Raw genomic sequence first — 27145 nt, 5'->3', positions numbered from 1 at the left:
AAGACTCAGTTTGTGAGGAGAGGTGGGGTCTGCATCTGAGGAGGATGGGAGTTCCCTGTATGAGGAGGGTCTTCTGGGCTAATTGTGACTAATACTGGGTCTCAGTATGTTAGTGGACTCAGAGATGTTGCATCAGTCTTAGTCTGTCACTTGGTCACTCTCCACCCACTCCTGTCACCCTTGAGGTCTCTTGGAAGGTAAGAGCATACATTGCACAGAGTTTTGCTTTTTGTCCACAGAGCAGGCTAGGTTCTGGCTATCCCTGCTCTCAGGGGTGAGACCTGATCTCTCTCTCTCTCTTTGGGTCTGTAGTTAGAGGACTCAGCTCGACGCTGGGGACGAGAAAAGCAGGACTTGGCCACACGGCTGCAAGAGCAAGAATATGGCCTGAGGCACCCTTCCAACACCATCATCACGGACCTACCTGTGAGTGATCCCTCTGGAGGAGCTCCTTGGTGTTCGGGTGGTGGGGCTGGCAGCCACCCCACCCCCAAGTCACTGGGCCTTGAGAAAAACTGTGCAGGGGGTCTAGCTTTCTGGCTGGTAGTTAGAAGACCTGGACTCAACTTCTGCTTGGTTACCAGCTGAAGCCCTTGCCCCATCTCAATCCTTCATCTGTCTAAAGGAGTAGAGAACCAAGGTGTCAAGCCCACCTCCTCCCCTTTGGATGGTGATAAGAATCAAAGATGAGATGGCTGTGGTTGACAGATTGCCCACAAGGGCATTTCCTGAATGCTCTCACACTGGCTGTACTTTAGGATTTGCTCGGGGGCAGAGTAGCTGTGGTCCCCACCCCACTCCACTGTGCCTAAGAGTCTCCCATGAACACGACCTTGGGCTACTGCAGTGCTGCCAGGGATGGGAGCATGTTGCCAGAAACACTGCCAGCTTCCCAAGAACAAATAGGCTTGTTCACTACTGCCCCTCAAGCTCAGCCCTGGGCACCCAGTCCCCCAAAGCAAAACCCCTGATTGCTCCCACTCTTGAACCATCAGCACTCTGCTCATTTTCAGGCTCCTAGAAAGGCCTGGAAAGGATGGGAGAACTGAGGGGAACACAGGGCTACCTCTGCAAACTCACCCACTGAGCCCTGAAGACTCTGGGCTGTGACCTGCTATGGTTAAGTGGGTTTGGAAATCTTTGAGAAGTCACAACCCACTGGGCTTTGGAACCTCTGAAACATGGCTTGCCAGGCAAGATGCATTTTAATGGGTCTTCCCGCTGGGAATACTCACTTCACTTTGCTTTGCCCACTGCAGAACCCTTCCGCCCTCTCCAAGGACAAAAGGCGACCCTCCAAGCTGGACCCCTTGATTCCCAGCTCAACAAGCTTTTGAAATCCCAGCATACTGAGTACTAGCAGACTTGAGTCCTGGAGCAGGCCTTTCTGTGTGTGCTGAGGAGCCTCAGCCCTGCCCCCTAAAAATGACTTTATTAAATGCTATCGGTCAGTGATCATTCACCTCTTTCCTGGAGCAGAGCAGCCTGGGGGGCCCAAGCTTCCTCATTCCAGATCCTACTCTGGACCTAGGTCTTCTGCTGAAGCCCTATAGCCTCCTGCCCCTCCCAGGAGCTGTCAACTTTGGAGAGCCAAAGGCTATAGTGGACCCAGGACTGGGGGAGAAGAGGCCTTCCAAAGCAGGAGCCAGGGAGACAAGTCCCATCTAGACCTCTGGAAGAACTGAGACCACCAGAGGCCAGCTGTGTTAGGAGATATGAGGGAGGCTGGGACTTGCTACCTGCCCCTAAACATCTATCATATATGAAATCCCTTCTTTCAAGTTTGGTTTATCTGTTCTTTGGGAAGGGAAAGACTTGAAGCCTGCCTGTGACAATCACTTATATGTTAGTGCAGAACACCCGCATTCACCAGAGCTAGGTTGAGCTGGCAGTGCTATGTCTAAATGTGTCCAGGGATAGAAAAGCAGATGGGGCCAGAGGAAGAAGCCCTCCACTGAGAGTTAGGAGGCTTCTAGCTGCAGGCATGCTGTGTGACCTTGGATGACTCAAGCAACCTCTCTAGGCTTCAGTTTGCCTCATTTATCCCCAAAGATCTTAACTTCTGTAACAGTAAGGCCCTTTCTAGATCTTAACATTTCTGAGTCAAAGATGACTCACGCCCAGAGTAGGAAGGAGAGAGAAAAACAAGGAAGAGGATTGTGATGAGGAAAGGCAGAAAGGCTCCAAGAGTGGATTCAAAACCTGCGGATCTTGGTAGAAGAGGCCAAGCTGGCAGGGCTGCTGTTTCAAACAGGACTAGCCCCCCCTGTCTGCCTGCAGGACTCAGACCTGGGTAGCCAATGGCCAGGAAGGATCAGGCACCTGGTCAAGTCAGGAGTCATGGAACTCAGAGGGAGTTAAGGGGGATGAAATTGGGACCGTTGTCAGGCAGTCCAAATAATGCACCAAAGACTCTGCCCTAGTCCCCCTGCTTCACAGGCAGAGCTTGGACACGTGGGCGTGTCCCACCAAAATAGGAGGTTAAGCCCTGGGGAAGCCCAGAGAAGGGTCAGATGGCGTAGAGGAAGCATTCTAGCCTCTCATCCCCAGAGTAAGCCACCTCATGCCAGTCGCTCATCTCAGCTCCTTCACCACATTGTCCCGGGATGTACTCAAGACTCTGACTGGTCCTTGGCAGGAAGTCTTCATGACCCCACTGGGAATACCCACCCAAGGGCTCAGCCAAGCAAACCCCAGCAAGAGCCTCACCCCTGATAGGTGGTCCTTCCATGGAAGCCAAGACTAGCCCATACCTCTCAGGCTGCCCTGTTTTCTCAACAGAGCTCTGCCAAGTTCTTTGTCCCTCTGCCTGCTGCTTCAGTAGCTCCTAGTGCCGTGCCAATAGCTCCCCACCTGCTCTGCCTCCCACCCTCAGCCCCAACAACAGGGAGGTTGACCCTGATGGCTCCTGGGTTGCTGTAGGTGTGTGGGTCCCAGCAGAAATGGCTTTACATGTAGCTGCCTCTGGCTCCCCGTTCATGTTCAGATCTATTTGCTGACCTAGGTCAGGGAGCATCTCCACAAGAGTGATAGATATCTTAAGGGTTAGACAGAAATGAAAACACTTCACATAGTTCAGCTATTTATTGCCTTCATGGGAGTGGATGAAGAAGTGGAGTGAAAGAAGGGGTGCCTCAGCTGAACTGGAGCAGCTGATTACTGAGCACCAACTTTATCTGATCAGAGCTGGCCAGAAAGGAGCAGGGGTAGGGACCGAGCACTGGTGGTACAGACACTTCCATGGGCCCCACCCCATCAGGCCATCCTCCCACACCCCTGCTAGCCTGGTTGGTAGGAAATGGGTTGCCCACCCTCTCCGATCATGCCTGGAGTGGATCCTGATTGAAGGGCCGGAAAACAAGGAAGATGGGCTTGTCCGGCATCAGGATGAGGTTGAATATGGTGTCCACATCACTGAAGTGCTGCAATTCAACCTTGAAGTTCTCCAGAATCTGAAAAGGATGAGTGGTGGGCTTAGGGGAGAGGCAGGGAGGTCCTATCTCCCCCAGACCAGGCTCATTCACCTGGAAGCAGTGCCTGTTGAATGTGATTTGAGATGCTCCAAGGGGTCTACCTCCAGCTCCTACTGAACCCTGAGCAGAGCCTGAAAATGCCACTAGTGCTTTGTCCCCTTGGTTCAGACTTTCACTTAGGTGTCTACAAAACCTTATCCCACCCCACCCTCATCCCATCACCACTGCAGGGGACAGATGGCCAGGGAGCACCAATGGGGAGTGAGTGGATCTGCCTAAAGAGGAAGCAGCAGGGAATTGTTGGGGAGGGGAAACCAAATAATGGGAGACAGATGTCCCTGGGATAGACTTACATGGATGAGGAAGAGAGTCATCTCGAGCTCAGCGATCCGCCGGCCCACACACTGCCGCACGCCCCAGCCAAAGCCCAAGTTCCGGAAGTGGATGAGGTCCCTTTCTTTACCCAACCACCGGGTTGGGTCAAACTGGCCTGGATTTGAGAAGAAGGCGGGGTCTCGGCCCATGGCATAGACGGCCACTTGTACCAATGTCTGCAGACAGAATGAACGGAGATCTGAGTAGGCCTCACCTCTTACAGCCCAGAGCATTAGCCAGCATCCCCACCCCCCAGTCCCCAGCCTGGCTCCCCAGCTGTGCAGCACGGGACACTGCCCACTGTGTGATCTTGAACAAGGCCCCACACCTCCCTGAGCCTCACCCATGATATGGGCATGATCTGAAGACACACGGTCAGGGATGGCCCAAGGGATTGCCCTACCTCTTTTCTCAGCCCCAGAGGGCCCCCAGAGACCCAGGAAGCCCATGAGATCTCTCTCCTAACCCTGGGCTCCATCAGCATTCCAGAGACCATTGCCCACTGTGCCCACCACCTCCGCCCTTCATTCAGACTTGGACTGCTGCTGCCAAAGGCCCCATCAGCCAGCTCCGGGAAGACAAACGACAGAAGCCCCCATCACCACCATCTATACACAACTACCATCTTCCTCTGGCCTCCTCTGTCTGATGGACAGAGCCTGCAGCCTTCCTGCTGCACCTACCTTGGCAGGAATCATGTAATCTCGAAGAACCAAGTCATTCACGAGGTATCTCTGCAGGGTCACGGAGATGGGGTGGAGTCTGCCAGGGGAAGACATTCAGAAGCTGATGACCCAAGGCCTGAACAAAGCCCCCACACCCAGCATGGCATCTCAGCCCCAGCTACAGCACCCTAGGGGGACTTGGAGGCAGGACTCTTCTGCCATTCCCAGTTGTCTCCTCCAGACCTCTCACTTCCTGCTACCAGTCTCCCCCACCAGCCCATTCTTGTAGCCCTGTGCCCGGGCACCACCCTGACCCTTCGCAGGGATTTGAGGGGGTGGGGTGGGACAGGCACAGGTGGGGTGGGCTTGCCTCAGTGTCTCCTTAATGCTAGCTTTGAGGAGTGGGACCAATTGCAGCATCTTGCTTGTGTCTCCTTGGGCCTGGCGCCGGGCATTGAGGACCTCCTCCCGCAGCATCTCCTGCACATTCAGGCTACGTGCCATCTCATACAAGTGCCATTGCAGAGTCATGGATGTCTGGCAAGGAGTGTGGGGGTGCAGAAAACCAAGAGGGCCGGTCACTCCTGGGTCCATAGACCCATGCTAGATTTTCATGCTCAAAACCTCTCCCCGCCCTTGTTCCAGTATCCAGTAACCAGCATCCACAAAAGGCACAACACAATTCAGAAGGCAAATGTCCAAGAAGCCTTTCTTGCAGCCCAGGCAGGAATGTTTGAGGCAGCACTTGTCCTTGCCCTCTTCCCTCATGTCACCATAGCCCACCCAGCTCCCCCCAGCCAGTAGAGGGTCATCCACACAGCTAATGCCTTCTTCTAGAGGCCCTATGAGGCCAAGTCCTACTTGTGTAATGGTTGTACACCTGAATGACCTCCATTCCTCTTGAAATGCCTGTGAAATGACCAGCCCTCTCCTCAGTAGAACTCCCCACTAAACTTGGCATTTGCCTATAGCAGCATAGTATAAAGTGAGTTCAAAAATGCTGAAACTGGAGTTCCCGTTGTGGCTCAGCGGTTAATGAATCCACCTAGGAACCATGAGGTTGCATGTTTGATCCATGGCCTTACTCAGTGGGTTAAGGATCTGGTGTTGCCGTGAGCTGTGGTATAGGTCGCAGATGTAGCTCAGATCTGGCAGTGTCTACAGCTCCGATTCGACCCGAGCCTGGGAAACTCCATATGCTGCAGGTGCTGCCCTAGAAAAAAGACCAAAAAAAAAAAAAAAATGCTGAAACTGTAACAACCAGATCTGTTTTCTCTCAGTGTTGTAATTAGCACATGGTATTTACTGAGATTAATTAGCTAATCTTAGTATTAGTTTAAGGTAGTGGCTGTTAGCTTGCACTGAAAGTAAGAGGGACCCTTATCAAGCCTCACAGTCCAGATTCCTCAGTGGTGGGACCCCGGGCTGGAGCAGCCCTCCCTCCTAGGGTAAGGACACAAGTTGTTGGCACATTGTCTTATCAAGGATCATGTTTTGGTCCAAGAGATTTAGACATGCTCCTTCTTCTTCCCAGCAGAAGCAATTGTGAAAAAATGCTATCCAGTCACTTCCCAGCTTGAAATCCTTGCCTGGTTCCTGGGAGTCCCCAGATCAAGTCCAGAGGCTCTGGCCAGTCCCCATGGGCCCCCTCAACACCAGCCGGTTACTCCCAGCTGACCACCAACTCTCTTCAGCATGCTCCTCATGCTCTAGCCACACTGAGCTACACACAGCTCCTAAAGCCAGAAATCTTCCTCATGCTGTTCCTTTTTCCTTCATTTCCCTTCTGCAACCCAGGAAGCAAGTGTGTACCCCTTCCTCAAGGCTCAGATCAAATGCATGTGTTTGTCTCACTGCCTCCAAGGCCTGGCACAGAGCAGGTACTCAGGAGATACCTTATTACAGTAGTCAACTAAGTCACTAACTGGGTGACCTTGACTACGTTCCTTAACCTCTCTGTGCCCCAGAGTCCTCATCTGAAAAAGGGAGCTAACAGTTGATACCTCATAGTGCTATTTGTGAATACTAAATGAGTTAACATATGTGGAAAGCTAGGACCCTGCCTGCCATATAGTACATGCTTAATAAATGTTATCTAAGAGTAATAGCTGCTTGGTGCAGGTGAGTGTTTTTTGGAGATCTCTCCCACAGGGCTGACAATGAACTTTTTTTAAAAATATGCCCAAAGGCTCCACCTGCAGCCCAGGGACAGAAACTCTTCCACTAGGGCACAATGTAAATAGGATATCTAGGAAATCAAGTTATTCACCCAGGGGCTTTGACACATGCTTCTCCCCATTCCTAAAATGCTAGTCCTTCTCTCTCCTTATAGCAGCAAGAGGAAAGGCAAGTTGATTTTAGCTCTGTGGAGTGCCGTCCCTGTGCTGCAAGGCCATGTTAGGCTCCCCACTCTTCTTGGCATCCTCAATACCTGGTATATGCCTAGTCACTCTGTCCTATAACATAGTGTAATAGTGGCCATGCTGCCTCCTTGTCATGGGCTGAATTGTGCCACCAAATTCTTATGTTGAAGTCCTAACCCCCAGTACCTCACAATGTGACCATATTTGGGGATAGGGCCTTTTAAAAGGTAATTAAGGTAAAATGAACTAGGACCAGTGTCTGTATAAGAAGGGAAGGAAGATGGAAAGAAGAGGAAGACATAGGAAGAAGTCAGCCATCAACAATCGAAGCAGAGAGGCCTCCAAAGAAAACAACCCTCCTGTTACTTTGATCCAGAACTATGAGATGATACATATCTGTGGTTTAAGCCACCCACACTGTGGTACTTTGTCATGGCATCCCTAGCAAACTAATAGACTCTTCCTTTCTGAGCCCTTTTGGGAAATTTGGGGTCTGTTATATCCATCTTTCTAGTCTCAGTGCCTGAATCATAACTAATAATCAAGAAACACTCAAGAATTAACCCTCACCATCACATTAGCATGAAAAAGTTTAAGGCATTAGAAAAAAAGATGGCACACTGGACAGAGAAGTCTTAACATTCAAGAACACAAGTTTCTGGGGTATTGTTCTGCCTGTGGAAAGGATCTCAGGAAGACACTAAAGATGCTGCCTTCAGGCATCAGGGGCGTGGGGTGGGGGGTAGGGGGGGCACTGAGGTCTGGAAGGGGGAGGATAGAAGGCAACAAGAAAGACTTGGAGGTACACTCCCATCGTGGCTCAGTTGACTTAAGAACCCCGCTAGATGTGACTCAGATCCCACATTGCTGTAGCTGTGGTGTAGGCTGGCAGCTGCAGCTCCGATTCGACCCCTAGCCTGGGAACTTCCATATGCCCCGGGTGCAGCCCTAAAAAGGAAAAAAATTAAAAGGAGAAAGACACTTAGAGGGTGGAGCCCAGGGCAACTTCTACTGGCTCCCAGCTTTTCTGAGGATCCGCCTTCCTTCCTGACTCTGCGGGAGCTGTGTCACCCACCTGTGCCTAGTCACTCCCTTCTCACAGGCAAAGGAAAAATGATGGATCAGCCTCAAGGCAAGCTCCATATGGATGGCTGACTTGGTTGGCCTCACTCTCCTAGGAGATTAGCATCTAGAAAATGGAGTCAGGAGAGGGAGATTGACACCCACAGGGACAGAGTTTCAGACAACAAGGCAGGCTGGTGGGAAAGGGCACAGAAAGGGGCAGGATGTGCCCCTACGGCCACTGCACTGTGTCCTTACCGTGTCTACACCCCCTGCCAGCATCTCGGTAACATTGGCCTTAACATCTTCTGAGAGCAGCTTGTCATTTCCCAGGAGGCGGTAGAGGATGCCTGGGTAATTGTTAAATTCTCTTTTCCGTCTCAGGTCCCAGTAGAAGTTCTGGGTGTATTTTTCAGCTGTGGGACAGGAAGGAAGAAAACAGAGCGAGACTGTCTTCAGAGGGGAGGGAAGGAGCACTGGTGGGAGCTGGTACAAGGGCTTGGGGATTCTGAGCCCTGCACTTTCTAGGCTGCCATTTTTCTGAGCAGCAGTCTGCTAAATCCTTCATATCTGTTTTTTATTGACCACAGCTCTTTGGGATAAGTGCTATCATCCCCATTTTACACATAAGGAATCAGAAGCCCATCTAAGGTGATGACTTGCCCAAGGTCACGTAGGTGGGGGATGGGGACAGCAAGGGTGGGATTTGACTCTGGGCCTGGTGTCATCATCACACCCCAGTCAGCCTTCTCCACCCTACTTTACCAATCTCTCTCACCCAAGTCCTGCTCTGTCACCAAGCACAGAAACACTGGTCCTTGACTCATGTTGGGGATCATGGGCTTCTTGGAAGACTATGATGGGCATCTTTAATCTCCTTTCTCCAGAAAAATCTAATCATCCTCAATAGCTAGCATGCAGCCTACCATTTTCAGGGGTTCCAGGGCCTTCCCAATGCCCATCCCTTCCCACCAGAGGGTGGGTTTTCTACATGGTAAGTCAGTGCTCATTGACATAACTTGGGACAAAGAGGCAGGCCAAGGTCTGGGGCCTCCAGCTGGCTTTGTCTCTCCCTCTCTCTCTCTCCCCACTCCTCATCATCCACACCAACCCAAGCCTGCCTGGACTTCCCATCTCTGAGGTAGGCAAGGCTCTCCTGGCCCCAACATTTGGCTGCCAGGGTATGGCCCTTACCTTTATTGAAAATAGTGTCCCATGCGGCTACATGGTCCCTCCAGGTCTTGGTCCTGAACAGACGGAACAGGTCAGGGGGGAGATTGAGCATGGGGACACTAGTGTGGAACATCTGGTAGACAGCATCAATGAACTTCTGAGCCTCAGGGTCCACTATTTCCTCCAGCATCCCCAGGCGCTCTCCAAATATGACATTGGTGATGGCTGCAGGGGAGGCAAGGTTGAGGAACTTCTTCCAACCTGACCATCTGAGAGTCTCAGCTCCCAGGAAACCATCCCCCTTAGCGCATAGGAACCCCTGCACCCAACCTCAGCCTCCTTCAGTAAAGTTACAATTCCAGCCAAAGGGCTGAAAATGCAGGGCTAAGAAAAACTCCCTTTCTGGCAGCCAGTCAGGTCCTTCAGAGGGTCACATGGCAGGTCCTAAAAAGGGTTCACTTAAATGGGAAGCAGATCTTCTAGCAGAGCTGGGGAAGGGTTTAGCCAATGTGCTCTGTCCTCCTTCCACCAGCACCTCCAGCAGCCTCTCAGCTTTCCTCTTAGGGAAAGAGATCTCCCATCTATAACTGACCAAATAGGTCATCTGAAATAGGTCAGATGGGTGCCTAGGAGACACCAATCCCTGGTAATTGGCCATCCAGGGTCCACTCTGGCTGGACATAAGAAGTCACAACAATCCCAAGGTTTTCCTACCTCTTGGGTCAGGAATTTAGATGCTGACTTCATGCAAAACTCTGAGTACCCAAATCTCCTGCAGTGACTATATGATATCCATCAAGCCACAGGGCCTTTGCATGTACTATTCTCTCTGCCTATACTGTCTGTCCTCCTTATGCCTTTGGGATAACTCCCGTACATCCTCCAATACCCAGTTTAGATTAACCACCCAACCTTCCCCTCCCCTTCAAGACCTCAAGGGTGTCTGTCCCAGGAGAGAGAGATGTAAAGAATGAAAGGCCAAGCCAAGCTCTGGCTTTTGGAGGAAAGTGGCAATAGGGACCTACATTTTGGAGACCCTTGCCCTCTTAGCATGAATCAGATGAGAGCATGCAGCTCCCCCTGGACAAGGGTTTGTGCTGGGTTTTGAGATGGGGTGCTGGGTTCTCCCACCCCCAGGATGGTAACCAGGTAGGTGAAGCCCCTTACACTCAAAGGCGAAGCGAAACAGGTCTTCCCTGATGTCACCTGAGAACTTTCCAGAACCCTGCTGCTTGATGCGCCTGTGCAGGACGCCGACGAAGTCCTGAGACACTGTGTCCAGTAGGGGGATGAAGTTCTTTATGGCCTCTGGAGCCATTACCTCCGTGTTCAGGACCAACCGGTCTTTCTTCCAGGCTCCTGACTTCCTAAGAAAACATGGGCCCTCGGGCCCTCATGGTCACAACCCCCAGGCCTGGCAAACACAGAGGGGGCTGACTTGGCTCTCCCAGGAGGCTGAGCCACAGCTCAAGGTCCAGCACTCGCATCCACGTCGACCCTTGCCTTCACCTCCTCTCAGCTTCTGCCTGGCCTGGGCTGGGGCTGGGGTGGGGTGGGGGGGAGTGGGAGCGGGGAGGGTGGGGGAGGGGGAGGGTGGGGGTGACAGGAAAAAGGAGCTGAAGGAGAACAAAACCCCGACCCCCTCCACTCCCTCTGCTACTGCTGCTTCAAGCCAGGAACTCTTATTTCTAGAGCCTTTAAGTAACTTTCAAGCCCTCTAGTCTTTGCCTCTGCTATAGGCCTGCCCTCCCCAGTGCTTCCCCTTCCTCCTGGCCAGTCTCACCTCCTACCATTCAAGAGCCCCTTCATATCACCTTTTCTAACCCCTGCACAAATGCAATTGACCAACCCCTCCTCCTCTGCACCCCTAACATGCCCCATTACATTAGTGAGGAATCTTAGGGGCTCAGAATCAGGTTAATGCCCATTCGTAGTCTCACCTTATGGCCCATTCTTGAAAATAGATCTGTGCAAAGCCCTCTTTGTCATTTTGGGGCTTTGTTTATTTTCAAGGATGTTATTATAAACTCACCACCCGACATGAAAACTAGGGTAATTTTATGGTGACTTACGGGTACCTACCTGGTCCTCCCACGTCCTGCCTCCCCAGCTAAGGGAGCCACCAACCTGACTCCCTTGTTTGTTTCTGTATATAATTTTATCTAATCGGTATATATTTCTAAAACATACTTTTAAAATAAAAGTATAGTTTTCAACTTCTTAAAAAAGCCATCATGATTTGCTTCTTTTTCCCCTCAGCTTTGTATTTCTATCGTCTGTGTTGTTGTGAGTCACTGAGTCTATTCTTTTTGACTGGAGTCTGCCACTGTTCACTCATTCCCACTCCTGTTGGGCGTTTCCTGGTTTTTGCTATTATGAACAACAGGGTTGCAAACATTCTAGTACACGTCCCCCTCAGGGCCAGGGATACTCTTAGGAGTATATCCCTGAGAGCAGAATGGTTGCATTATACGTATGAGGATATTCAACTACAGGAAGTAATGTCTCACCATTTTCCAAAGTGATGCCTCACTTTTCAGCCTCACTGGAGCTATGAGCATTCTTGTTTTTCCATATCCTCACCATCACCTGCTCTGGTCACATTTTAAATTTTTGATGAGCAATTTGGTGGGAAACGCCACCTGTTACATTTAAATACACTGATTTGTTTGTGTTTCTCACTGCTCCTTTAGACTATAAGGGACTCGCAGTGACTGGGCCCTGTCCTGCTTATCACCCAGAGCCTAGCCCAAGGACACTCAGTAAAATGGGACTTAGTGAATGAGCCAATAAATGAGAATTTTTCAAGGTTAATTACTCATTAAGATCTTCTGCCTGACCATGTCCCCGAAGGTTGGCAGGGCATTTCATCATGCCCATAATTTGTTTTAGGGAGGCAGGAAGATGACAGGGATTTGTCTAGAGGCTGTAGCCCCTCACCCCAGCCTGTGCCCTCGCTGCAGCTGCCCCTCATCTCCCTCCAGCCCCAGTGAGGTGGCCCAGGACTCACTTCAGCAGGACCCCAACAGGCTTCTGGTAATGCTGGTGATAGGCAACCCAGGGCGGGATGTTGTATCGTTCTGGGTTGGGTCCTTCGAACTTAAAGAGAAGGGCCACATCTTCAGGGTCGATGATATAAACAGATTCCAAGTTGCCGAGCTTCTCCCTGAGGTGGCAAAGAAGGGACACTGCAATGTAAGGATTTGAGAAGAGCCAAGCAGAACCTGGGCCATCAGGACACGGGATTCTGCTTGTCTGTAACCCCCTATGGCTGACTGCACAGAGCAGACAGGCCCAGGAATGGATCCTGCCCCACAGCCTCCTGACTGTGTGACCTGAGTCTCTTACCCCCTCTGAGTCTCAGTTTCCTCTTATAAAATGAGGATAAATACAGTGCCTGTCTCACAGGATTGCTGAGGGATAAGTTGATATGAAACCTATGGGTGTGACTCCTGTTAGACATTCTGTCTGTAAGTGACAGCTTTGTGCTCATCATCACAGTGGCTCCTGCCTACCTCAGCAGGTCCCCAGCATGTCCTCAGGCCATCCCCACCTTCATTGGACCATCCAGTCCTCCATGCTCATTCTTCCTGTGTGTCCACATTCTCAGCACCCTCCACACTCTCACATGCAGAGCTCAGAAACAGGCACCTTGGAGTGACCCTGTACTGGAGTGACTCCATGTCGCTTGCTGGGCAGGCCATACACCAAGCCAGGCAATCCCTTCTAGGCACTAGGATTGAAACTCTGGGAGGGCCTGTCCTGCCTCCAAGAATCAGATGCCCAACAAATTACCTTGTCACTATCAAAACTGTGGTAAAACATCGAGTTCCAGGTATAAATATACCTCATAAGCACTTTGCAGATAGTATTAAAATACAACTGTTGTGAAACAGAAAATTCTGCTTTTGACTCACATCTGCCTTTTGCATAAGAAAGTTAATTTAAGATACACTTTAGGGTAACAATCCCATAAAAACAAGAAAGTACAAGGCAAATTCTGTCTCCCTCTCCCTCCCTCTCTTTCTCTCCCTGCCCTCCCCTCTCTTCCTCCCTCTACCTCCAGAGAGAAGAGGGAGGGGAAGAGGGCAGGTGAAGAAGGAGTAGGGGGAGAGAACTGTTTGAACCACTGACCCTTAAAACCTGGGCCTACCTTCCCCATGTTTCCTTGGCTGGCTGTGGCCCCCAGAAAATCCCCTCTGTTTTTCCAGCTGCCACACATCCTTAAACCACTGGCTCCATAATAAAAATAAATAAATAAATAAATAAACAAACAAACAAACTAAGCAAAGTCCTTGAACTGCTATTATCAATGCCACCTCTGGGAATCCAGCCCAAGGCAGCGATCTGACATTGGACAAAGATGCCTGATGGATGAGAATGTTCATAGCAAAAAAAAAAAAAAAAAGGATAAGGATGTCTAACAGCAAAAAAACAAAAAAACAAAACAACACCAAGAAAAAAAAAAAAAACTAGAGTTGGCTAAATAGCTCACTAAAGAATTAGCTAAAAAAATATGCATTATCCATACTATGGGCTACTATGCTTCCTTTTTTTTTTTAAGAGTATAGTGATTGACAATGTATGCCGCCATTTAAAATTATATTAAAGAGGAGTTCCCTTGTGGCACAGCAAGTTAAGGATCTGACATTGTCACTGCAGTGTCGTGGATCACTGCTATGGAGTGGGTTTGATCCCTTGCCCAGGAAATTTGCCATGCTCTGGGCACAGCCAAAAACAAAAAGAAAAACAAAGCAACAATAAATAAAATGCTAACTTTTAATAAATAAATAAATAAAAATAAAATTACATTAAAGAGAGAAAAGAGAAAAAGTCATCAATACATTGTTATAGGACAGCAACAAACAGCATATAAATATATTCACATTCTGAATGGTACACAAATATCAAAACAAATTTTATCTGATTTCAATTTTTCTAAATTATTCTATAAAGAACAGGAATAATCTTGTATTAAGGGAAAAAAATCTACTAAACTTGTATTTTAAATTTCTTATGTTTATTTAAGAGTTTATCATTTCAAGGCTATAGTTAGAACAGTGACCCACTGAACTAGAAGTCAGACGATCAAGGTTCCAGACCTGGCTTTGCCCTGATGAAGTGTGTGACCTTGGCAATACCCTTTTCCTCTCTGGGCCTCAGTTTTCCCATCTATACGCTGGGATAACAACACCAACTTTTGCAAGGCTCAGATGAAAATGACTCAGAAAACAGAGAGGGGCTTTATAAAATAAGCAGCTCCTACTAGGAATAGGAGCAGAGGAGGAGAAGGAAGGAGGAAACAGGGAGTAACATGAGATCTCAGAGAAGTAAGCTTGAGGATAGTGACAATGACAGGCCTAGAAGAGAAAGAGAGACAAGGAAGAGAGGCTCAGGAGCAAACTTGGGGGCCAGGAGATGGGGTGTGGGGGAGGGGTGCTCCCTGCCTCCAACTAGCTGTTTAAAAAACAGGCATTTAAGACTTCCAAAGGGATTGTGGGAGAGGGAGGAAGTGACCCAGACCAGTGAGCAGCTGGTCCCCTACCCACAAAAGCCTCTCCCTCCACGCCACCTATCTAGCCAGCTGACGTGTTCTGTGATGCCCTTTCCCCATCTTGACCCTTTTACTTAACATAAAATGTACTGTCTTTCCCAGTGTCCCTTCCCTGCCCTCAACCACCACCCTCACCACCTCCCATCCCCCTCGCCTATGCTCTCAGAAAAGAACCCAGGGGTGGCTTGAAGCCCACCCACCTTAGAAACTGCTAAACCCAAACCAATGAGGCCTCTCACCAGGGGCAACCCCCACGCCCCACCCCTACCCTAGGACAAGAAATTGGGGTGCTCAAAGGCCAAAAGACCAAAGGCCCTTTCTCCCAGCAGGAAGCCAGGCAGATGCCTGGGAAGTAGGGGCTCCAGCCAGGCTAGTGGAAGGGACAAAATCAACTGCTCCAGAGCTGCACAGGGCCAAGGGGTGAGACCAGCACCAGAGGAGGACAGGGATCTAGCTGAGTGACGAGGGCAAGAATCCTAACCTCTCTGAACTTCGTTCATCTCTAATAATTGGGGTGATAAACTTACCCTGCAAAGTGTCCTGCAGATCGTGGCTTAGCCTTCCCACCCCCCTGAAGTCTCAGAGGGTGTAGGGCCCAGGGAGGGTTGAGGCCTCAGGGCTGAGAATGGAACCCACTCTCTGGGAAGCCTCATCCCTGCTCCTGCCACCCCCAAGCAGGACAAAATAAAGCCAGAGGTGAACGAGAGCCTGGAGTGGGAGAGCAGACCAGAGAGGGAAAGAGGAGCAGAGCACAGTGCCCTGGCTCGCCAGCCCCCACCTTCTGCAGGGCTTACCTGTAAATGGGACCATACTTCTGGAAGTTCTGGACATGGTGATAGTGGATTTTCTGTGTGCCCTTCTCCTTCCAGAAACGGTACAGGTTAATCCAGCCATTGTCACCAGGAGAGGGGATCTCACTGAAGGGGCGAGGGGTTTTAGTGGAGATGCATGCTCCCTCTCCAGTGCCCACCCTGGGATGCCCTGGGCACTCCCGAGGGGCACTCAGGAAGGGCTGGCAGCCTTTGACCAGGACTGAGCGGAGGGCAAGCCCCCTGGCCAGCATGCTGCCCCTACCACTGCTACTCTCCCTGCTCCCACTGCAGCAGGGCCTGATGAGGTGAGTCTGGCCTCGGGCGCCTGGGGCCCAGCTTATAACCACCAGCTCAAGGTTAAGCGAGAAGCTGACTAAGCGATCAGACTCCCTCCTCCTCCTGCATGCAGGCTCTGGCCCACACAGCCCCTCCCAGACTCAGGATACTGTAAAGAAAAGAATGTTGCCCACCATTCCAGTTCTACAGAGATCAAGCCAATTGCCACTGCAGTTGCCCACTGGAGGGGAACCCATCAGTGCACCCAGAGGGGACTTTAGGATGGAGAAAAACAGGAAGCATTTGGATTATACTGACCCCAGGATATTAAGATGCATATCTAAGGAAAAAGTTCAATGACCCCAGATTCTTGAGTCTTTCCACACATAGAAAGGCACTAAGGTCATTATCTTGACATGTCTATTGTTTGTTATTAGCAGTTGTCTTTTTATGTTTGACTACATTTATTTTCCCAACAAAAAAGTTCTTATAAATCCTGGCTTCTCCTATACTTCTTTGGAGCAGGTCTGCAGAGCTATCTGAGAGTTGTCTCCTATGCCATAGAATCCTGTAGACTATTTTGCCACCCCAAAATGTCTCTTTGGAGTACCAGTTATTTGAAGATGGAAACAGACAAAAGACCCAGGAGGAAACTTTTGACCTCCTCCCTAACTGCCTGAAGAGGGTAGATAGATAGAGGGCTTGGTTCAGCAATCACCAGAAGTATCTGCAAAGAATAGGGGCTAAGTGCAGTGGGGACAGCCCTAGAGATCAGAGACCACCTGTCTCTGCATGGCCCAGCATGAATTTCTTTTTTTCTTTTTTCCTTTTTTTTTTTTTTCTTTTGTCTTATTGCATTTTCTGGGGCCACTCCCACAGCATATGGAGATTCCCAGGCTAGGGGTCTAATCAGAGCTATAGCTGCCGGCCTACGCCAGAGCCACAGCAACATGGGATCTGAGCCACGTCTGCGACCTACACCACAGCTCACGGCAACACCAGATCCTTAACCCACTGAGCAAGGCCAGGGATCGAACCCATAACCTCATGGTTCCTAGTCAGATTCGTTAATCACTGAGCCACAATGAGAACTCCCCAGCAAGCATTTCTTTACCGCACATCCACTTTTCCATCTCCACGCCCCTTCAAAGTCCTCAACCCTTACCTCCAACATCTTCCTTTGTCTTCAGCTGAAGATAGTATTTAAGGTGAAGGTTTCAAGCCATTTTGGCCAGTTCCTCAATTTTTCTGGGTCTTTCCCATGTATGCATGTTATCAAAGTTTGTTTTACTTTCTCCTGTCAGTTTGTCTCATGTCAGTTTCATTCTTAGTCCAGCGAGAAGACCCTGGATGGGTAGAGGAAAATGTCTTCTTCCCCAACAGCTGGCAGTGAGGGTGGAATGCAGATTTCCTGGCTGGGCATTACTCACTCCAAAGCTGCTATAGGTAAGAGATCCTGGGATAACTGACAAAAGACTCCGGCATGTAAGAATTCTTACTCTGCCAGTCTCCTGGATCTTCTGCCTGCAGGGTCTGTTAGAAACAAGAACAGCAAATTTCTCTTTCCTAAAATTAGATTAGCTGGAGAACATATTTGTAGGGCTAGCTCATTGAACTTGTGACTCTTGGTTGAAACATGGCAAAGTACCCTTGGTTTGTTGATCCTTTTCCTCCCAGGGATGGTCACTCTTTTTCTTTCTCTCTCTTTTTTGTGTCCTTTGTCATAAGGAGAAAACCATTCATCTGATCAGGTTTTCCTTTCATTTTGTTCTGTTTGAGAGTTTGGCTTGTAAACCGGTGATACTATTCTGTCCAGCCTCTGCCATCTGGAAGATACACATACCAGTGTGCATTTGGCAGCCAGTTGAATTGACTGGGATTCCAAATAGTTTCTTGTCCAGCCATGCCAGCTCTCGGGAGTTTGTCTTAAGGAGTCCAAGTTCAGAGGGGGCCATTGTCATCTCAACCCTCATTGCTTTATTAGTGATGCAACAAAGGTCTTTACTTTCTGAGACTATTTTTGAGAGTAAACTTTCTGGATCTGAAAGGGCTGCATCCTTTGCACTCTCTTGTGGGGACGCCTCTTGCATCTTATTTGCGTGAGTCACTATTAAAATCCTACTTATCAATGGCTGGATAATGGATTCTTTTAAGTTGGCAGAAACTTCTAAACTGATAAAATATTTTAGAGAGCTGTCATTAGAAGGAGCTTGTTTTATTGGAACCTATGTAAAGAACAAATTAAAGGGTGGATACAAATAAATGTAACAGTTAACCTTAAGAACTCCCTACTAAGAAAAAAAAAAAAGAAAACAGTTTGGGAAGGCTTATGGAGTTTAGTATCATAGCTTCCCCTCACTGGGAACAAGATAGAAATTTTTAAAGGGTTATTTAAAAATAAGGTAAGTAAAACAGATATAGAAGGTAGGTAGAAAGTAGAAAGATAGAATAAAAGAGAAATCAGAAAAGGTAATGGAAATCTTTAGATGGTTATTAAGAAATGGAATAAATAAAATAGACATTGATTGGATTGAAACAAAGATTTTGGACTTCCCTGGTGGCTCAGCAGGTTAAGGATCCAACATTGTCACTGCTGTGGTGTAGGTTCAATCCCTGGCCCATGAATTTCTGCATGCCACAGGCATGGCCAGAACAAATAAAGAAAACAAAGGTTTTAATACAGTATTAGGGCTGGGCAGCATTTAATAAGGTTGGATGGGCCAAAGGAACCCCCTAGAGGCCCCCCCAAACATTAAAGGACCTCAAACAAGTCTACTCTATTTACCCCCACTTTAGAAAACTTTTAAAGGATGGAAGAAAAAAAAATACATTGAAAAACCTGACCAGCAACCGCTTAGGCAATTAATTGGCAACAGGCCAATTAATCAAGTTAAATATCAACAGTTCCTGTTGAGGCTTAGCAAGTTAAGGACCTATGAGGATTCTGATTTGATACCTGGCTTCGCTCAGTGTATTAAGGATCTGGTGTTGCTGCAAGCTACAGTGTAGGCTGGCAACTGCAGCTCTAAACCAACCCCTGGCCTGGGAATGTCCATATGCTGCAGGTGTGACCCTAAAAAGGAAAAGAAAACAACTTTTTTTTTTTTTAAGTTAAACATCAGCAAAAGTGCCTGGGTCCCTTGATTTGACCCCTCAACTGGGATTCAAAAACATTTTGAGGCAGGAGGGAAGGGGGCAGGGCACAAGCTTTAGAAGAATGACATAACCATTGAGGATATGACATACGCTTGTTAGAACTAGGTCCAAGACAGTGGAAGATTTGACTTCCAGTGGACATTGAGCCTCATTATGTGCTCATTGTATTACATTAGCATATGTCAAGACATGTCATGACAGTTCTAAGGTTGATCATCAAAGACCAAAAAGTGGACAGTGGCTCAATACCTGCCCCTTCCCCAAAATAGTTGAAATAATCCTTCCACTCATTAGCCTATGAAATTACCCAGCCCATAAAAACTAACTACACCATATTTGGGGGCCTCTCACTTTCTGAGATGGTCCACACTCTGTCTATGGAGTGTGTATCTCCTAGGGCCTCTCTCACCACCTGAGACAGACCACATTCTACCTATGGAATGTGTCTCTCTGCTTTCACTCTACTACAGCTCACTCTTGATTCTTTCCTGCACAAAGCCGAGGACCCTCATTTCGTGGCCGGTCCCAGGAATTCCCCCAAGACCTGGGACACGACCATCTTCTTGCACCCCATTTTCCTGCAATATCTTTACAGAGGAAGAGGTAAAAGTGGTCTTCTCTCCCTCCCCATGTTTCCTTTGATTATAAAAATGTAGCCCACTTAGTTCTTAATTCTTGTTATCAATTACATTTTTTTTTTTTTTGTCTTTTGTCTTTTGTTGTTGTTGTTGCTATTTCTTGGGCCGCTCCCACGGCATATGGAGGTTCCCAGGCCAGGGGTTGAATCGGAGCTGTAGCCACCGGCCTACGCCAGAGCCACAGCAACGCGGGATCCAAGCCGCGTCTGCAACCTACACCACAGCTCACGGCAACGCCGGATCGTTAACCCACTGAGCAAGGGCAGGGACCGAACCCGCAACCTCATGGTTCCTAGTCGGATTCGTTAACCACTGCGCCACGACGGGAACTCCTCAATTACATTTTAAAAGCTCCCTTTTGCCTGCCTGCTTGTATCCTTCACAAGCATCCTACATTCATAAATCTACTTCCTGCCTATCACTTTGCCTCTTGCTGAATTCCTTCTGTGCTGAGACATAAAGAACCTGAGCTTCCTTACGTCCTGAGATGAGTTTTTTGGTTTCATTTAGAAGATTATGAGTTCAAGTCCCATCTGAGTTGTGCGATTTCACTTTTATGCAGCAATGGATACAATAGACAGGAGATAAAAAGAAAAGTTTCTGGGACTGTTTGTGAAACTGGGTTCCCCTAAAACCAAGTTCCCCCACCAAGTTTGTAATCAACCTCTCTATCCAAAACTTTATCCCCTTTCTTGTCCCATCCCTGTTCCCCTCAGGATTGAGGGGTATCAAAGAAGAGGGAGGATTGAAACTGAGCAGGACCCTGCTGGGTCTGCCCAGTGACAAGACCCCTCCATGTCCCCCACTTCTTGTTTGTAGAAAAAACTTTAGCCTCCTAGACCTTCCCCAAGTTCCAAAGAGCAGGCACAAGAAGTTTACAATTAGAGAAGGGAGGGAATGCAGAAACAAAAGAAAAGCAGTCAAGCAAGAAAAGTAATGAGAGCTTAAGCAATAGTTCAGTGATAAAGCAGAGTTCCTCAAGGGATACACAGGACAATCTGATACCTATCTTTGAGTTGTTCTGCAGAAACTAAGACCCCCACTTAATGAAGAATGGTGACTAAATGCTGATCACAAGCATGCAGACCCCAGACTGGTTGGAGCCAGAAGGTTGATGATAAAGATTCCTGAAATATCATCCTGTTACCTTACCACCAACCAATCAGAAGAGAGTCCATGAGCTGCAACCTTCACCCCTAATGTTGCCTTTAAAAACTCTTCCCTGAAAGCCGCTGAGGAGTTGAGGTCTTTTGAGCACGAGCTGCCCATTATCCTTGCTTGGTGCCATGCAGTACACACTGTAGTTGCCTTCACCACAACCCAGTGTCAGTAGATTGGCTTTGCTCTGAGTCTGGCAAATGGACCCAAATTCAGTTTGGTAACACTTGTAAAACAAAGACTTGCTGATAGGGTCCTAATGGAGCCTATGGTTGAAGGTATAAGCATTAACAGAATTGAGATGAAAGTTTACTTAAAAATTGGCACGGAGTTTCCTTTGTGGCTCAGCAGTTAACCAACCAGACTAGGATCCATGAGGATGCGGGTTTGATCCCTGCCTCACTCAGTGGGTTAAGGATCCAGCGTTGCAGTGAGCTATGGTGTAGGTCCCAGAGGAGGCTGGGATCCCGCATGCTGTGGCTGTGGTGTATCCCCGCAGCTATACCTTCCATTCAACCCCTAGCCTGGGAACTTCCATATGCCAGGGGTGCAGCCCTAAAAAAAAGAAAGAAAAATTGGTGTAACTGAATGGGCTTTTTGTAACATGGTTGCATCTCTTTCATCTGATTGTATTGCGGGGATGGACATTGTGTCTAAAGGGGAGTGCTTCCCCTCACATTGTGAGACAGGGCATAGACATCCAACCTTCAGACAATGTTAACTGAACATGCTAAAGGAAACCAATAGTGGAGTTCCATGTGTGGTGCAGTGAGTTATGAATCTGACCTCAGTGGCTTGGGTTGCTGCAGGGGTGAGGATTCGATCCCTGATCCCACACAGTGGGTTAAGGATCCAGTGTTGTATAGGCTGCGGCTCAGATCCAGTCCCTGGCCCAGGAACTTCCTTATGCCTGGGATGCAGCCATAAAAATAAACGAACAAGGAGTTCCCATCATGGCTTAGTGGTTAATGAATCCGACTAGGAATCATGAGGTGGCAGGTTCGATCCCTGGCCTTTCTCAGTGGGTTAAGGATCTGGCAATGCTCTGAGCTGTGGTGTAGGTTGCAGACGCGGTTCGGATCCCACATTGCTGTGGCCCTGACATATGCCAGCGGCTATGGCTCTGATTCGACCCCTAGCCTGGGAACCTCCATATGCTGTGAGAGCAGCTCAAGAAATGGCAAAAAGACAAAAAAAAAAAATAAACAAACAAATAAAAATAAGGGAAACCAAAAGGTTGCCCAAACCCACACAATGGGAGGTTAAAAACTGGGGACTAATATGAGCAAGAGTGGAAGCTTTTTGCCCCAGGGGTGAATTGGTCTGGTGTTGACTTGTGCACTTGGAAAGATCTTTGTTGAACACCTTGTGCACACTTTTGAAGGCATGATAGTGAAGTGACAGCCCTGTCGTTCTAGAACAGAAAAATCGTTTGATTACCAGTTTAGTTGGAAATCTTCTAGCTGATGTAAAGAAGCAAATTAAAGAAAATACAGTTGGACAAATCAATCTTTTGATATCCTTTAGGCAGCAGCCCAGTGCTTTGGGGAATTGAAAAAAAAAACTGTCTTTGTCTTGCAAATCTCTACAAAGTCAGAAATATAAATATCGCATACTATAGGCTGAGACTTAGCCTAGATAACTTGATCAGGTAGAACCTGAAACCAAAGAAACAAAGAGGAAGAGTGACCTTTTTAAAAGCATAAACTGCTGGAAATTCTCCCTTACTCAAAATCGAATTCACAGACTGCCCAAGGATTTATCATGAACAAGTAACAAAAAGCCTTAGCCATCTGGGAGTTCCCTTCATGGCTCAGTGGAAATGAACTCGACTGGTAGCCATGAGGACAAGGGTTCGACCCCTGGCCTTGCTCAGTAGGTTAAGGATCCTGCATTCCTGTGGCTGTGGTATAGGCCAGCAGCTGTAGCTCTCATTAGACCCATAGCCTGGGAAACTCCATATGCCATGGGTGCAGCCCTGAAAAGACAGGAAAAAAAAGTCTTGGCCATCTGATCAAATAAACTTAACATATTCCAACTGCTATTTATATACTAGTGAGTTTTACATTGTTCTACCTGATTTATGATTAAAAATTTTTTACTCAATTTTATTATATTTATAGCTGTACAATGATCATCACAACCCAATTTTTAAGCACTTTATGATAAAAATTTTAAATGAAAGCTATGAGGTCTCTGGATGTGTTTGTCGACATGTTGTAATATGTATATTATAGATATAATATTTTTTTATACCTCTGCATAGTATTACCAAAAGTAATTTGTAAAAGGGCTCCATTTAAGTGGCTTAAAAGTAAGTGCTTATAAATTAAATATTTCTGAATCTCAAAAGTGTAATAGAACCTAACCCAAATGTCTTTCAAGTTCATGTGATCTAGGACTAATCTTTAGTAAATAAAAGCAAATTTTAAATTACTGGTTTAATTAAAATAGGTTTGTCTTTAGTGTTATCCACATTAAACGTAAAATTCTTATTCTAACCAGGTTTACCAAAAGTCAAATAAGTTTATGTTATTTCTGTTACTAAATTTGTCAGCTAGAAAAAGAGCTTGGGATGACAATGGTGGCTTTTAATTAGAAAGAAAAAAAATTAGTGTTTCAGCAGAAACTAACACAGTGGTTGTGGATATTAGATTCTAATTTTGTTAATCATCTTTGAGGTTTTGTTTTCCCCCTATAAACTGAACTGGATCCTCAATTCTTAGAGTTTCCTCAAATATTTGACTACAACTCTCCAAACTTGTCCAATTTTTCTCTTACTCTGACTGGAATCATTGAGAAATAAAATGACACTTTTTCCCCAAGCCCTGCAAACTGAAGCCAGATGACATGATAAAAATTTCAGAGAAATCACCACAGCAGCTCATGTTTAAACAGTTTACATTTCTGTTTTTGTTTGGGCCACTCAGAAAGTTTACCTAAATACCTGACAGCATCATCAAAGACATTTCAGACTTCAAAAGGTGCTTTGACCCTGACATCTAGAATCTTGAGTGGCAGCTCTCAGGACTCAGACACTGGGTTTATAATTTGCTCTATTCATTAACCTACATTTTCCTTTGTCTCTTTAGAAATGCCTCTTATTAAATACCCAGTTGCATTGCACCTTATAGGCCTAACTTTGAGAACCCCTCTGCATCACCCTCTCCTAAAATGAATTTGACTGGACTGACCTGTTGTCAGGACTAAGGCAGTGGTTTAATGAGATGGAACAATCTACCAACTCAGCCTCTGTAATGTGAAACTTTAAAAGTTTCAAAAGCAGGACTGTAAGAAAACAAACTTGCCATCTCAAAATGTCTCCTTGGAATGCAAATTATTTCAAGATGAAAACACTCAAAAGACACAGGAGGAAACTTTTGACCTCCTCCCTAACTGCCTGAAGAGGGTAGATAGACAGAGGGCTTGGTTCAGCAATCACCAGAAGTATCTGCAAAGAATAGGGGCTAAGTGTGGTGGGGGACATCCCTAGAGATCAGAGACCACCTGTGTTCCACTGTCTCTGCATGGCCCAGCAAGCATTTCTTTACTAAACCTTTGCTCTTCCATCTCCACGGCCCTCAAAGCCCTCAACCCTTACCTCCAACACTTTCCTTTGTCTTCAACTGAAGATGGTATTTAAGGTGAAGTTTTCAGCTATTTTGGAGAGTTCCTCAGTTTTTCTGAGTCTTTCCCATGTATTCATGGTATCAAAGTTTGTTTTATTTTCTCCTCTCAATCTGTCTTATGTTAATTTCATTCTTAGACCAGACAGAAGAACCTAGAAGAGGAGAGGAAAATGTCTTCCTCCTAACAGTCCTTAGTAAGTCTCCAAATAAAACTGAAACTCACAACTCTCACGTTGTACATTTTGTCTTTCAGTTGATAGTACCAAGGCTTGGTGTGGAATTCCTGTAGTCAGTGAGGCTCCCTAAAGCCCAGGGATACCCCTCTGTCTCTATCCTCAGTGTCAACCCCAGCAGGCATTTGACATGGTACAGAAATGCTATAGGTTTGTGCCTGTCCTCTGCTGGCCTCCTGCTGACTCTCACTGTGGGACCCACTGAAACTGAGTCCTCCTAAAACTGAACTTTCTTACTGAGTTTATGATTAACCTCTCTATCCAAAACTTTATTCCCTTTCTTGTACCCTCTGACCACAATCCTGTGCTAACCAGGCAGATGACTAAAACTGTTGCTGCCAATAACATCATCAATGTACTAAAATTGCTGTTGTAGATATCATCATCAATATACAACTCAGGTTATTTCTCCAGGACAAGATGAGTTAACAGACCCCCAAGCCATGGACCACTTAGCCAGAGAACTATAAATCAGGGACATCCTGAGTCCTAACACTGCAATTAAGAAATGCCACAGAAATGTCACAAGACCATGATTCATTCCAGCCTCTTTGTTCCTTCTCCTTTAAAAAACCCCTAACCTGCAGTTCCTGTCATGGCTCAGTGGTTAATGAATCTGACTAGGAACTATGAGGTTGTGGGTTCGATCCCTGGCCTTACTCAGTGGGTTGAGGATCTGGCATTGCCATGAGCTGTGGTGTAGCTTGCAGACACAGCTTGGATCCCACGTTGCCATGGCTCTAATTGGACCCCTAGCCTGGGAACCTCCATATGCTAGAAAAGACAAAAAACAAACAAACAAAAAAAACCCTAACCCTAAAGACCAAGTTGGAGTGGATCTGAGGTTTGTCTCCCACTCTCCTGCCTGATGCCTTGCAATAAATGCTGTACTTTCCTTCACCACAACTGGTGTCAGCAGATTGGCTTTGCTGTGCATTGGGTGAACAGATACAAATTCAGCTCAGTAACACTAGCTGCTGAGACATCCATGAGGATGTGCAGACAGCCAGAGGTTTACAATAATAATGAGGGCCCATGAGGAGGTCAGAGTCACCTTGCAGCTTTGGGGCAACATAGATATAGTTGTGGCCCCATTATTTATATATATGATTATAACTGTTTTTGTATAGTTTCATGATTTTTTTGGTCTTTTTTTTTTTTTTTTTTTTTTTTTTTGCCTTTTCTGGGGCTGCTCCCTCAGCATATGGAGGTACCCAGGCTAGGGGTCGAATCAGAGCTGTAGCCACCGGCCTTCCACAGAGCCACAGCAATGTAGGGTCCGAGCCGCATCTGCAACCTACACCACAGCTCACCACAACGCTGGATCCTTAACCCACTGAGCAAGGCCAGGCATCAAACCCACAACCTCATGGTTCCTGGTCGGATTCGTTAACCACTGTGCTATGACGAGAACTCCCAATGATTTTTAAAGTTCTAATTTTTATGCTTACAAAAAAAACACTATATTTTCTGAAAATGTTGTAATTGATAGGAATTGCTATGATTATTTTCAAAGCTCCTACTATCTATAAAAAATAAATTGAATTACAGTCATACAATCAAGAAAAATTAAAATCTCCTGGGTCTTTCATGTTGAGTGAAAGAAGCCAGTTACAAAAGAGTACATACTTTTGGATTCCATTTTGACAAAGTCCAAGAATTTGCAAAAGGAATTTATGGTGTTAGAAGTTGTTCTCTCAGGAGTTCCCATTGTTGCTCTGTGGGTTAAGAACCCAACTAGTATCCATGAGGGTGCATGGCCTCACTCAGTGGGTTAAGGATCGAATGGTGCCGCAAGCTGTAATGCAGTTCGAAGGTGCGGCTCAGATCTGGCATTGCTGTGGCTGTGGTATAGGCCAGCAGCTGCAGCTCCGATTCAACCCCTAGCCTGGGAACGTCCATAGGCAGCTGGTGTGGCAGTAAAAATCAAAAAGAAAAAGAAGTGGTTCTCTCGTGGGGTAATAACAAGGAGAGGGCATAAGAAAATTTCATGGGATGCTGGAAATGTTCTCTGTCTTCATCTGCGTGCTTACATATGTAAAAATTCACCTGAGCCATAAACTGGTGATATTTGCATTTTATGGAACATACCACACTTAAAATGTACAGAAAAAAATTCAGGAGTTCCCATTGTGGCCCAGAGGGTTAAGGACCCAATGCAGTGTCCATGAGGACACAAGTACAATCCCTGGCCTTGCTCAGTGGGTTAAGGACCCAGTGTTGCAGCAAGCTTTGGAGTAGGTCACTGATGTGGCTTGGATCTGGCATGACTGTGGTGTAGGCTGGCAACTGAAGCTCTAGTTCAACCCCTAGCCTGAAAACTTCCATATCCTGAAGGTGCAGCCTTGAAAACAAACAAACAAACAAACAAACAAAAAACATCTTTTTCTAACAGATTCTTTTTCCTGTAAAAAACAATGGGCCAGAGTTCCCATTGCTGCTCAGTATCCATGAGGATGCAAATTCAATCCCTGGCCTCGCTCAGTAGGTTAAGGATCCAGCGTTGCAGTGAGCTGTGATGAAGTTTGCAGATGTGGCTCAGATTTAGCATTGCAGTGGCTGTGGCGTAGGTCGGCAG

General features: G+C 47.2%; 2 protein-coding genes across 10 annotated transcripts in view; one reads left to right on the top strand and one right to left on the bottom strand.

Annotated features, from left to right (window-relative positions):
• Positions 1 to 2924, top strand: part of CCDC33 (coiled-coil domain containing 33) — a 35448-nt gene extending 32524 nt beyond the window's left edge. For 5 of the 7 annotated variants that reach the window (XM_021099060.1, XM_021099059.1, XM_021099058.1 and 2 more), the window contains exons 9-10: positions 313 to 426; positions 1260 to 1455. In XM_021099060.1, the coding sequence (XP_020954719.1) occupies positions 313 to 426; positions 1260 to 1337 (192 nt within the window). In that variant the 3' untranslated portion in view covers positions 1338 to 1455. Of the gene's footprint in view, positions 1 to 312; positions 427 to 1259 lie in introns of all 7 variants that reach the window. The other 2 variants (XM_021099064.1, XM_021099063.1) reach the window with 1 other exon arrangement.
• CYP11A1 (cytochrome P450, family 11, subfamily A, polypeptide 1) lies at positions 3069 to 18719 on the bottom strand. 3 transcript variants are annotated; one of them, NM_214427.1, is given in 9 exon segments: positions 3069 to 3452; positions 3827 to 4024; positions 4532 to 4610; positions 4884 to 5050; positions 8197 to 8354; positions 9133 to 9336; positions 10279 to 10478; positions 12122 to 12277; positions 15460 to 15762. In NM_214427.1, coding segments are annotated over 9 exon segments (1563 nt in total). In that variant the 5' UTR covers positions 15729 to 15762; the 3' UTR covers positions 3069 to 3320.

This window comes from Sus scrofa, chromosome 7 (assembly GCF_000003025.6).
Source record: "Sus scrofa isolate TJ Tabasco breed Duroc chromosome 7, Sscrofa11.1, whole genome shotgun sequence".
Lineage (NCBI taxonomy): Eukaryota > Metazoa > Chordata > Mammalia > Artiodactyla > Suidae > Sus > Sus scrofa.
Note: the sequence above shows the minus strand (reverse complement) of the source record. Positions and strands in the feature narration are given on the sequence as shown.

Bases quoted from the DNA above. Each gene is read 5' to 3' on its own strand.
- CYP11A1 (XM_021098319.1), bottom strand. From the start codon at position 15,728: ATGCTGGCCAGGGGGCTTGCCCTCCGCTCAGTCCTGGTCAAAGGCTGC. The intron at 5,051-8,196 runs GTAAGGACACAG...ACTCCTTGCCAG, and splicing joins TGGCAGGGGGTGTAGACACG to ACATCCATGACTCTGCAATG. The intron at 4,611-4,883 runs GCAAGCCCACCC...TTCCCCTGGCAG, and splicing joins AGCATTAAGGAGACACTGAG to ACTCCACCCCATCTCCGTGA.